We start from the raw sequence: 12,987 nt of genomic DNA, 5'->3' as shown, positions 1-12,987 counted from the left end.
TTACACGCCAGCCACTTCACAGAGCACCACAAACGGATTTCATCCTTACAACAATCTCATGAGACAGATACTACCATCCACCTCATTTTATAAACGAAGAAACCAGGGCTAAAGAACTTAAGTAAACCACCATTATTATAAAGCTAATCAGTCAAAAAGCCAAAATGAGAAAACAAGTCATGTGACTCCAGATGCGGAGAGAAGTATGCTCTATGTTGCTTCCTCAACTGGTAGAAGGAGGAGGCAGAAAACTGTGGGGAAATGAACGATGAACTGTTCCCTACATATTCTTTTACAGACAGATTCACAAACAGAAGAACGGAGGTTATTTCATCCCAGTGTAAATTTCAATTTCCGAATGGAAGACAAGGAGGAGATGCATATGAACACTATGGAAATAGCTATCTTTTCACAATTAAAAAGGCAAAGGAGAACATTTCTGAAGAAGCAGTACAATGTTGGCTTAACCAAAATAAAACTTATCCTGAACAAAAAGGCTTGCTTTTCAACCTCTGGGTTCTAAGTAAAGCAAACTACTGAATGCAACCAATTCCTGGCCTCTAAGTAGTTAAATGGAGACACAGCAGAGTAAATGGGCTGTGAGGAAGGACTGTGGAGCTAGGCTGCCTGGCATCTAATCCTGGCTCCACTACAAATAAGGAGAGTTACTTAATCTCTGTGCCTCAAATTCTTAATCTCTAAAATAAGGATAACAATATACTGTAATTACCGACCTCAAAGGAAATGCAAGAGAAAGTATTAAATCAATGTTAGCAATTTTATGTTTAAATCAAAGTACCTAAAATTTAGTGCTAAGTCAGTTTCAATAAATGTACTCATGCAAAAGTTCCATGCACTCCAGCATTAAATTTTATACACAATGAATTTGAACATAATCATTGTATAAACATATTTCTAAAAAGCCACTGGGAATCAGGACTTCTGTGAAATAAAAAGAAACACAACAACACAAAATAAAATGAGTGTTACCACTGTCCTTTTCCTTTTCTTCCACAAAGAAATTAAAATGAGAGCACATCTAGTCTAGCTGCGTAGAAATCAAAAATGACAAATTAATACATAAATGGACATGATCTTTCATAAGATTAGAACTTCTAATAGAAATATCTTACCATAATCTTACTATCAACAATAAATTTTTGATAATTCTTCTAAAACAATCTGTTCTTTGCAACAGTTCTCACATTCGTTTGGATGACAATGTACAAGCAAGGATGCTCCTTATGGAACCCCAAAAATGATGATATTGTACCTAATGATATCGTAAGAACTAGGCAACAACTTTACTAGATTATGGATGTTCTCCAACAGGAAAATCATAAGCAAACCACTATCTATGAAAAATCTAAGCAAGGTATATGTAATTTTTTAACAAACATTAATGTGATACTTGTCAATAATAACAGTAATTAACTTTTGAATACTTAATACATGCCAGGAAATATACCAAAGAGATTTACATGCATTTCTTACTTGTAACTCATTTATCCTACTCATAACCATCTGAGGCAGTCATTATTATTTTCACTCTGACAGTGAAACAACTGAGGTCTCAAAGAAGTTGGACATAATTTAACTCAAGTTCAAACAACTGATACACGGTAGAGCAAGGACTTAAACCCAAGCCTAACCCAAAAACCTTGTGCTCTTAACCTCAACATTACACTTCTATGTAATACAATAAAATCTAAAACTGTAAACACTTTACATGATTCTATTTAAATCGTATACTAATCAGAAAAGACCAATATTAATTAATTTTTTTTATTTTTAAAGATCCTATTTTTTTCCTTTTTCTCCCCAAAGCCCCCCAGTACATAGTTGTATATTCTTCGTTGTGGGTCCTTCTAGTTGTGGCATGTGGGACGCTGCCTCAGCGTGGTTTGATGAGCTGCGCCATGTCCGCGCCCAGGATTTGAACCAACGAAACACTGGGCCGCCTGCAGCGGAGCGTGCGAACTTAACCACTCGGCCACGGGGCCAGCCCCTAACATTAATCAATTTTAAGAACAGAGCCTAAGTATCCACAGGAGGACCATTTAAGAATCATTGGGGATCTAACATACAAGACGGTGATTACAGCTAATAATAATTATACACCTGAAAGTTCCTAAGAGAGTAGATCTTAAATGTTCTCACCACAAAAAAGAAACAGTAGTTATGTGACGCAATGAAGGCATCAGCCAAGGCAACAGTGGTAATCATTTTGCAGTATGCAACTATATCAAAGCAACACGCTGTACACCTTAAACTTACACGAAGTTATGTGTCAACTGTATCTCAATAAAGTTGGGAAAAAAAAGAATTGTTGAGAAGCCTATTAATTATTTATTCTAGAAATTACTCCTAAGTTCCAAATGTAAGGTGCTTTTGTTAAGTACATGGCTAAAGAAATCTAGTTCTATCAACTGTAGTTCGAATAAAGGCCCTCTTTTAGGACATAAGCCATCGTAAAATCAATCATCCATCGATGAACCTAAGTAACTTAACTCCTTAAAGAGAGGAGATATTTTTAGGGAAAAAAACTAAGTTTTAGGAGACAAAGTAAATCCACTCTGCCTTGTTTGTAACTGTTCTGGAATTTACTTATCTTAATTTGAAGGAGGCACAAGGGCTAGTGTCAAAAAAGAAAAAGACAGACAACCCTTAGTCTTTAGTCTAACTGCTATTTGCTAAAAGAAATATTACTGACACAAATATTTAGTTTTGTAGAGTCCCCCAACAATATTAGCTTTTATGTCAATTATTTCTAATTTTATATTATAATGCCTATTTATAGCCATATCTGGAAAGACAGAAAGGTATATAAAAACAGTTCCCATCAATGAGAACTGTGAAAAGATTATTCACAGCTCAAACATGTCTAGTTCAATTCAACTTAAAATCTTATTATTCCAGAATGAATTTTTATTAAAAGACAAATGTCCTGAGTGTGCATTAGACAGCTGTTAAAGACAAGAAAACCTGGTAACCATCAAATTTAAAAATAATCTGAAATCGAGTCTTAACATGCATCTACCTTATGATATCCATTGCCTGGTAGAGTATTTCGGATTGATCAACTCCAAGAACCTTCTTGGCCCCAGCTTTAGCAGCAAACATAGAGAGAATTCCAGTTCCACAACCAACATCCAAAACTACCTGGTGTAACAAAAAAACAGATGTTATCGAAAAGGTCTAACATTTTAAATTCCAGCCATATATTATGGTATTTCTGGTTAGGAATAAATCACAAAATTTTAAAACTAGTGATCAAATATGGTAATAATTTCTATTTCGGGAAACTGAAGATATACTACGGGTTGTTTTAAATTCATAACAGCATATTCGGTCATAGTCTGCTGCAATCAGGTGCAAGAATGTAAATTTAAGAGATGTTTTATATGAAATAAGCAATTTCCACAGATTTCTTAACAGGGAAGTATTCTCTGTTTTTAATTTCCCTACTGCATGCTCTAATTTAGGCTGAGTAATTCTAAATTTTAATAGAAATAAACTGTCTCAAGTTTGAGTGGCCAGAATTAACCTAAGCAGCACAATTAAAAAATGGTTATAAAGGAGTCATGGATGCAGAATATTGTCATATCCCCCTCCACTTCCAAAATTAAATATTCAACTCATCTTAACAATACAAGTATAATAAAAACAAGTTCGCTTCTAGAATCCAGCAACTTGAGAATTTAAGTTGTAAAAATGATACTCATTACCATTGGGGAAGTAATAAAAAAAACCAAAGTTTAAGATGACATTGGGGACAGGTAGGGAGCAATTATTTCTAAGTCAAGAATTTCCTATGGTTCTCAGAATATTAATAGTGAAACCTACTCAGTTCACAGTAAAAAAAACAAAACCAAATTACCAAGGAAACACATTAAGTAAAACACTCAGAGGTACACTACTTTGTGAAATTACTAAAAACTGTAGTGCCTCAAATCTTCCATTATCAATGGCCTAAAATGCTACAGACTTGTCCCCAAATATGAAATTATTTCAGTTCTCTTCTACTATAAGCATTCCCTGAGCAGGCATTGATCATGGTGATGGGGTACAGCAACAAACAAGACCAAGTCCCTGGAGCTTACAATCTTGTTGGGGAGACAAAGAATAAACAAGAATCTAAGATTCCAGGCAAAGCAAGAAGGCCACTGGGGCTGCACTGGGTGAGAAAGAGGCTGCCTGGAGGTGATGTCAGGATTAAGCAGGCGCCAGATCAGAGAGCCTTTGGATTTTATTCTGAGCAATGAGAAGCTACTGTAAGAAAAACAGAACTAGAATTAAGAATCTACTACATTGTTCAAAAATAATTTAACTTTTTCCTAGGTAATATATTCACACAGTTTAAACATCAAAAAGTATATTTCTTATCCTTCAAGAAAATTTTTATGCCTATAAAATGCAATACAATATGTTTTCCTTCTCCTTTTCACACAAATGGAAGCATATTATGCCCACTGTGATACATATTGCTTTTTAATTTAACAATATAATTTAGAGATCTTCCTGTATCAGTTTACGGAAATTCTCTTATGTAGCCGTCTAGGATTCCATATTATGGCTGTACCATAAGCTACTGATCCAGTTCTCTATCGATGAACATTTAGGTAGCTTCTGAAATTTTACTATGACAATCAAGGCTGTAAATAACTTCATATCTCACCCTTTTCGTACATGAGTAAATCTAGAGAATATATTCCTAGAAGTGAAAACACTGAGTCAGAAAGAATATACTTATTTATAACTCTGCTAGACATAACCAAATTATCCTCCATGGAGCAATCCTACTCACAAAGACTCTAATCAGCAATGTGTAAGATTCAATTTCCTCATAGTGAGACTAGCCCATAAAACATATAATCAAACTTTCGGATTTCTTTCAATCTGGCAAGTACAAAATAATATATGTTGGTCTAATTTTAACATGCATTTCCATTAACCTAAGGTTTAGCATCACTCCCTATGTTGTGGAGCCACCTGTAGTTCCTTTTATGTGAACTGTCAACTTACAGCTTTTCTCCATTTTTCCACTGAGTTGTTTGGTCGTTTTCTTATTAAATATCTAATCAAATTTTTCTTATGAAATCTTACAGGAGTTCTTTCTAAGTTAAGGAGATGAGACCTCTATAATATGACTTGTAATGCTGTCTCTCAGCAGGTATTTTCATCTTTTGAATCTGCCTACAGTGATTTTTGCTACGCAGAAATTCTTTATATACAGTCAAACTCATCAATCTTTTCTGGTTTTCGATCATAATTAGATTGACTTTCCCTATTCTTCCCTATCTCATTCTCTTTCATCCTCATACATTTCCTTCTAGTACACTTATGGTTTCATTAATATAGCTTGCTTTATCATGGTATACACTAACAGGGATGGTTCCAACTTTACTTCTGTTCAGATGGCTAACAAACTGTCCCAACACATTATTAAATAGTCTGTGTTTCCCCCACTGATTTGATACGTGACTGCTATGGTCTCAATGCTTGTGTCCCCCGGAATTCAGATTCTGAAATCCTAATCCCCAAGGTGATCACATTAGAAACTGGGGCCTGTGGGAGGTGATGAGGTCATGAGGCCTGCCCTCATGAATGGGGTTAGTACTCTTACAAAAGAGGTTCCAGAGGGAGCCCTTGCTCTCCTCCACCACGTGAAGAAACAGCAAGAAGGCAAGTCTATGAACCACGAAGCAGGCCCTCACCAAATCAGCCAGTGCCTTGATCTTGAACTTTCCAGACTCTAGAACTGTCAGAAAGAAATTTCTGTTGTTTATAAGCCACTCAATGTATGGTATTTTTGTCACAGCAACCCGAATGGACTAAGACAGGGACCTTTAACATTCACTAAAATTTTTTTGTGTAGTTTAGTCTATTTCCGGATTTATATTCTGCTCCATTAATCTATATAATCATGTGCCAGTAATTATTCTAATTATAGACGCTTTACAGAATATTTTAATATCTAGTAAGGCTGGTCCATCCTCACTGCAAAATTTTTTCACAACATTTCTGGATAATTTTGTAGGTTTATTTTTCCATAAGAACAAGAGGATCAGCTTGTCTAGATTTTTTAAAAAGTCTTAGCATTTTTATGGGGATAGAACGAAAACTATAAATTAATTTAGGGAAAATGGACAATTTTATTTTGAGTTTTCTTATCCAAGAACATGATATGACTTTCAATTTGTTTAAATCATCTGTTATGTTCTTCAGGAGTTGTTTTTTAAAAAATCTTTTTCATCTAAGTCCTGCACATTATTAGTTAAGTTTGTTCCTATGCATTTTATCTTCTGTGTTGTTTACTATTTTAAGTGGAGTCCTTCCTTTCATTAGATCTTGAAAATATAATTTACCAGGACTGTCTCCAGAAGAGAGAAAACCTAAGCAGCCTCATTTCCACTGAAGATGTAAAGCTGTCAAAGGCTACTGCCCTGTCTCCTATTCTCTGCCCCTCCAAGAAGGACGAGGCCCATATGGTTTCAAAGGGAGAATGTGACTGTTCCCGCACATGTGGCCTGTTTGAGTGAGTCAGCACATTTTAACATCACTACTCTCACACACAAGAAAGTGAAGAATTTTAAGATGCAAGCTATACAACATCACTACAAACAAAATTAATTTTTTTTTTGCAGGGAAACATTTGCTCTGAGCCAACACCTGTTGCCAATCCTCATCTTTTTTGTTCCTGTTCCCCAAAGCCCCAGTACCTGGTTGTATATCCTAGTTGTAAGTCATTCTAGTTTTTCTATGTGAGCCACCACCACAGCATGGCAGGTGACAGAGAGGTGGTGTGGCTCCATGACTGGGAAGCGAACCCAGGCCACAGAAGCAGCAACTGCCAAACTTTAATCACTAGGCCATCAGGGCTGGCTCTTAAAATATTTTTTTAAAGTTACAAATAAAAGGTATTAACTAGAACAGCAAGGCAATACTATAGTGCATAGCATATATGTTTACATTATGGTTAGAGTACATCAATTTGAAATATTATATGGCATAGAATGATAATAAAATGGAAAAATATATACAACATAACACTAAGTGATAAGCTCCCAGAAACTTTCACTGAAATGAGATATTCGCAAAACTAAGAAATTATAAAGGTCAGTGTGGAATCACACAGCGCTTCGGCAATGGTGTTTGGGAATATCCACGCTCACACACAGTTTATGAAAAGACAAGCTGGCAGCACTAACACCATGCAGGGTACAGCCTTTTTGACCCAGGGAGCCCAATGCTAGGAATTTATCTTATTATTGTACTCTCACATATATAAAAAGGTTTTTAACATTTTACATTTTTATATGCAGCATTGATCTAACTTATCGACAACAATCAACTTATGGACATTCTTACATTGGATACATGAGCCATTAAAAGAATGTTAATAAGAAATTATCTGTAAGGAAATTGCTGAGTGAAGAAAGATAAGTATAGAAGGATATGTATCATATACTCCAATTAGAGTATGTGTTCTTTCGTAAGACTATACATATACACACACACACATATTTTAAATACATATGCAAATATATATAATTCTTATTTACTCCTCATTTTGCCAATGAGGAAAGTGAGCTTCAGAGGGAAAGTAACAGATGCAGGACCATACAGCTGTTCATTTGCAAAGCTAGCATTCAAACACAGGTCAACCTGCTTCTAAAGCCCATATTTAAACTATATTTTTAATTGTATGTTAATTATTTATTACATCTAACTCAGAATTAGGTAACTGGGCAAATAAACTAAAACTTGATAGAAGAGGTAGAAATGATAACTGAATAAACTAACATTATTTTACAAAATAATGAAGGAATTTGATTCACTTTTTCTAAAAAAAAAAAAAGCACACAAAGAAAGAAAGAAAAATTGAATCAATTTTAACTGTACATAACAATCAAAAGCATAAAGAAAGTGCCTAACTGTGAAGTTCTTCAATGGACTACAAATACAAGTTAATTATGAGTGGGTGATAACATGATTAAATGCCACGCAAAGTTAAATTAAATCTGAGAAACCATATGGCCTCCACAGGAGCCTTGTGAATTGAAACATAAGAAAGGAATGAAGGAAAGGAGGCAGGAAGGGATGGATAGAGGGAGAAAGGAAGGAAAGGAAAAGAAACACATTTTAAGTTTAAGTACCTTTTCAAAAATAAATCTCTACAATGCACTACATAATAAAATACAGAAGTTAGTGTTGTGATATGAAGCTTGTCTACCTAAGGGAGATAAAGCAAACAAAAACAATGACGATAAAACTTAGAAAAACACGTTATTTCATACATTTGTTAGAAGAACAATATTTCAATAATTTCATGAACATATTCTGTCATGGGACACAGAAATCACATGACCTATACATGAAAAAGAGTGTGAATTAAAATGTAACTAATGGACCCCACCCTAATTACTTACTCATTCTATTTTAACATAATGGTGTTCAAAGAGTAGTGGCACAGGGTTAAGAGCACCGGACTAGGAGCAAAAACCCTCAGATTTCTTTTTTTCAGTTGCCCGTTTTAGGGCAAGTCAATTAACCTATTGGTTTCAAGTTTCCTCACGTGTAAAATGGAAATGAATACTGGCCCTGCCTAGTTCTAGGTGTATTGCACAGTCACAACGAGACATGTTTGAAAGTAATCGATAAACTATCAAATGCTATTTAAATATATGGTAATATATTTTCTAAATCTGCAGCCATAGTATAATAAAGTATCCCAAATCATTTAAAAATATGAAAGCTCTAGAGTAAATATTACTAATTACAGAAAATTATACCTTGACTGTGCTTACAGAGTTAAAAATTGATACATGTATTTTACATTACAGTAGTCATGTGCCACACAACGTTTCAATCAACCACAGACCGCATATACGACGGTGGTCCCATAAGATTAGTATCATGTGGCCTAGGTGTACAGTAGGCCATACCATCCAGGTTTGTGTAAATGCACTCTATGATGTTCACACAACAATAAAATCTAAGGACGCATCTCTCAGAACATATCCTTGTCGTTAAGCGATGCATGACTATGTATTTTTGAGAAACCATAAATGCCAAGCGAAACTAATTATACATTAATACATTAAATGAAAAGATCTTGGGCAAACTACCAAGGAAAAACACTCCCAATTTACTACTAAGCCCTTTTCTGACTCTGGTAAATTTAATCTCGTCAGTAAGAGGAGTAAACAGAACATAAAATAAACATGATATGTTTTCCACGGTCATGTATTTTGTCTGAAAATGTATAATACATACAGCATTTCTACAATACTGTCACAGATAAAAAATTAGAAACAGAAAGTGACTGTGTTCAGGTCCATGAACCCAGTAAGATGTACTCCATACACACAGACATATTCATAATTACAGTCTTATGGGACCACCATCCGATACGTGGTCTGTCGCTGACTGAAATGTTAGGCAGCACATGACTGTAAATAATTTCTCAATGTTTAATCTTATGATTACTAAGTGCCTTTTCAGTATTTTCTTATGTATTATAAGACAAAAGTCTATTCTGGAGCACATTGAAAAGAAACTTGTAACTTACTTTCACCTGACAAATTCTTATGATATTCATATCAAAAAGTATTTGGAAAAGATGACTCAAAGAAAGGCAATGACGGTGCTTTTATAACAACAAAAGTCATAAAATTTTAAAACAAGAAGGGTTTAAAAAATCGTTTTACAGATGAGGCCCAAAGAGATTAATTACTTGCCTAAAATTATTATACAGCTGGTTCCTAAGAATCAAGGCAGGACTAGCGATTCCAAGAGCAGCACGTGCTTACTTTCTATGCAACATATTAAGGAAAAAATAAAAATATGAGCATAATCGAATTACAAACGTAAAGCAAACTTTTTAATAGTAACACACTTGCTTCACTGGAAATAAAGCTGTTTTCTAGACACACATATTAAATAAATTGTTTCCAGCACTTGTGTGCAAATATAAAACCTAACCATAAAAAAATCATTAGTCTCTGCTGCAACAACATATAAAAAGCATACAAAAGAGCTAAGTACAAAGAACTGACAAAAACTAAGATTTTAAAAATGAAATCATCTATCTGTCTATAGTGGGAATCAGCAAAAACAAAGAAACACACCATCATAAACCTTTCATGACGGGTAATGCTCGAGCCAAAAGACAGCAGAGCTCCACATAAACTCCAAGTGTCTGGGTCAGCTAAGTTACAAGTGAAACATGCTCTTAGGAAGCAGATGTGGAAAACGAAAAGGCAATCTTTATTAAATTCCAAACAATACAAAAATCAGGAAAACGGATTTTTTAAAATAGTCACTGCTGCAATATCACGTGAAGCCCATGAAATAAAATTAGAGAAGAATCTTTCAAAACGGAGGTGAGGGGGCTGGCCCGACGGCACAACGGTCAAGTCCGCACGTTCCACTTCAGCAGCCCTCGGTCCGTGGGCTCAGATCCCACGTGTGGACCTACGCACCACCTGGCAAGCCATGCTGTAGCAGGTGTCCCACATATAAAGTAGAGGAAGATGGGCATGGATGTGAGTTCAGGGCCAGTCTTCCTCAGCAAAAAGAGGAGGATTGGCAGCAGATGTTAGCTCAGGGCTAATCTTCCTCAAAATAAAAAAATAAATAAAATGGAAGTGAAAGGGGTATTAAAAACATGATAAGCTATCAATATACATGTTCTTTAAGTGGAAAGAGTAGGGGAAAATTCCCAAGCAAAGGTATGTAAGTGGCAGAGATGATAATATTCTTGACCAAATTAGTGGACTAATTTCTAGTGAGGAACAAACAGAAAACCTGAACTTTTAAGGAACCACGCTAATGTAGAGAGAAAATGGAGGAGGAAGTAAAGAAAAAAAATTAAAAAAAATTCACAAGGGAGGAAAAACAACATAAATTTCAAACACACACACACACACACACACAGTGTGAAAGATCATCTCTGAAACCACCTGAGGCAGTATTAAGACTAATGGTAAAACACAAAGTGTCTCATAAAGGGGTTAAAATAAATGAAGTCTTAAAAGAAAGTACATAAAATAAATTTAACCTTACAGTATTTGACCCTATCAGTATCATCTTAAAATTATTAAGTTTTAACTAATAACAGAAACTAGAATAATAATTAAAAGTGTGCTTTGGGGCCAGCCCCGTGGCCGAGTGGTTGAGTTTGCACGCTCCGCTGCAGGCGGCCCAGTGTTTCGTCGGTTTGAATCCTGGGCACGGACATGGCACTGCTCATCACACCATGCTGAGGCGGCATCCCACATGCCACAACTAGAAGGACCCACAACTACGAGTATACAACTATGTACCGGGGGGCTTTGGGGAGAAAAAGGAAAAAAATAAAATCTAAAAAAAAAAAAACAGTGTGCTTTGGTGTGGGGCTTATCTGATACATGTGAAATTCAGAGGAATCACAGCAAACCAAACATATGATTTAAAGAAAATTATCTGGATAAGCCAAGCTTAACTAAACTATGTCACTGTAATTAATGAACCTCAATGTAAAGAAAGAGCATATGGAATGACAGCACCACCCAGCATTTCTGTTATCAGCACTCAGCACCACAGAACAGCATCATAAAAGTCTCCCACGAAATAAAGCCAGAGGACATTAAATCATCTGCTATCAATGACGACCCAAGAGAGCACCGCTACTGCCCAAGATGGACATGATGCACAACTGAAATGTATCATTCTATACCCCATGCTACTCACCTTGTCTTTGAAGATGTGTGGGTTTTGGTATATGAAATCTCGGTAACTTTCTGTTCGTACTTTGTCCTAGGGTGGACAGAGAAAAACACTGTGTTTAGTACAGCTATGTTAAAATATGAGAGAAAAAAACAAAATAGATAAATGTCTAAGTTATAGTTACATACGCAAAATGAAGCTAAACTGAGTATGGTTTTTCTAAGAAAGTCACTGATCAGCACCTATCTGACTTATAATCCTGTTTTGTTCGTAGAAATGCCTGTAGTAGGAGATGATGCTTAAGAGCCTATAAGCCTAAATCATTTGAGGCCCGCAGCCCCATTACAAGACTTCCACACCTGCAGCCTCACGTGACCTGGGACCGAGGCGGGCAGTGAATGCTAACATTTATGCTGGTTCATGAACTGAGCTGATTCCCTTTAAATCACCTCAGCTGAGACAGACACTGACAGCAAATCGAGCAGCAAGGGGCTCTGCTGCCCGGCGAGTAAATTGAGTACGATAAAGTCTCTCCGACCAGGAATGCCGGTTCTGGTTTTCCCACTAGGTGGGAAGAAAGCAGTTACACCAAATGCTACAAGATCAAAATTTATACAATCCATATCCCTCAAAAAATTTTTATGCCAATGCTGGGATTTAAAAAAATATTTTTATAAAGGAGGTCTTAAATTAAAAGGCAAGTTGTTTTACTTAATTCCTGGATCTAAAAAGGGGGAATTCCATAATTAATTCCAGGCTAACAAAATTATTTTTAAATGCTTTACAAACAAAATTTTAAATCAGGCTTGTTAAATCTTTCCTTGAAAGTTATTTTAAAAATTCCTAAAAGAATCTAATGTTTAAATAAATTTACACATATTATTAACTAATTAATTTTAAAGCTGTCTTAAAAAAAAACCATTTCCTACATTTTAACCATTTTTATATTCTTCTTACACTACAACCAGTGATTTCTGCTGACATAACAAAACCTACAAAGGGTGCACCTCAGTCAAGGAGGCAGTCACTCTGCTCCAACTTAACCACCAGCATGCCAAGTTCTGCTCTAGTCCACGCACTGCTGCCCGGCTCAGCTTCAGCCCCTCACCCAGCTCCTTCTATACGTCCACCTGCTTCTGCTCACAGGCTCACCCTGGTGCAAGGAAATCCAGAGTACACCAAACACGGTGCCTTGGACATAGCAGAGCTTCAATTTAATAACTGAATTTTTAAAAGAAAAATCCACTAAACATGAAAATGCAAGCAAATAAAAGA

At 35.7% G+C, this 12,987-nt stretch overlaps 1 protein-coding gene across 6 annotated transcripts in view; it reads right to left on the bottom strand.

Moving 5' to 3' along the window:
- The window catches only part of PRMT3 (protein arginine methyltransferase 3), a 135,581-nt gene that overhangs the window by 106,775 nt on the left and 15,819 nt on the right, over positions 1–12,987 (bottom strand). For all 6 annotated transcript variants that reach the window (XR_011541260.1, XR_011541261.1, XR_011541262.1 and 3 more), the window contains exons 8-9: positions 11,737–11,802; positions 3,041–3,162 (exon numbers count right to left, since the gene is read on the bottom strand). Coding sequence is in view for 2 of the 6 variants with exons in the window: in XM_070624508.1 (XP_070480609.1) it covers positions 3,041–3,162; positions 11,737–11,802 (188 nt within the window). In the remaining 4 variants the exon portion in view is untranslated. The remainder of the gene's footprint in view (positions 1–3,040; positions 3,163–11,736; positions 11,803–12,987) is intronic.

Source organism: Equus przewalskii, chromosome 6 (genome assembly GCF_037783145.1).
Source record: "Equus przewalskii isolate Varuska chromosome 6, EquPr2, whole genome shotgun sequence".
NCBI lineage: Eukaryota > Metazoa > Chordata > Mammalia > Perissodactyla > Equidae > Equus > Equus przewalskii.
This window is presented reverse-complemented; position numbering and strand designations above follow the sequence as displayed.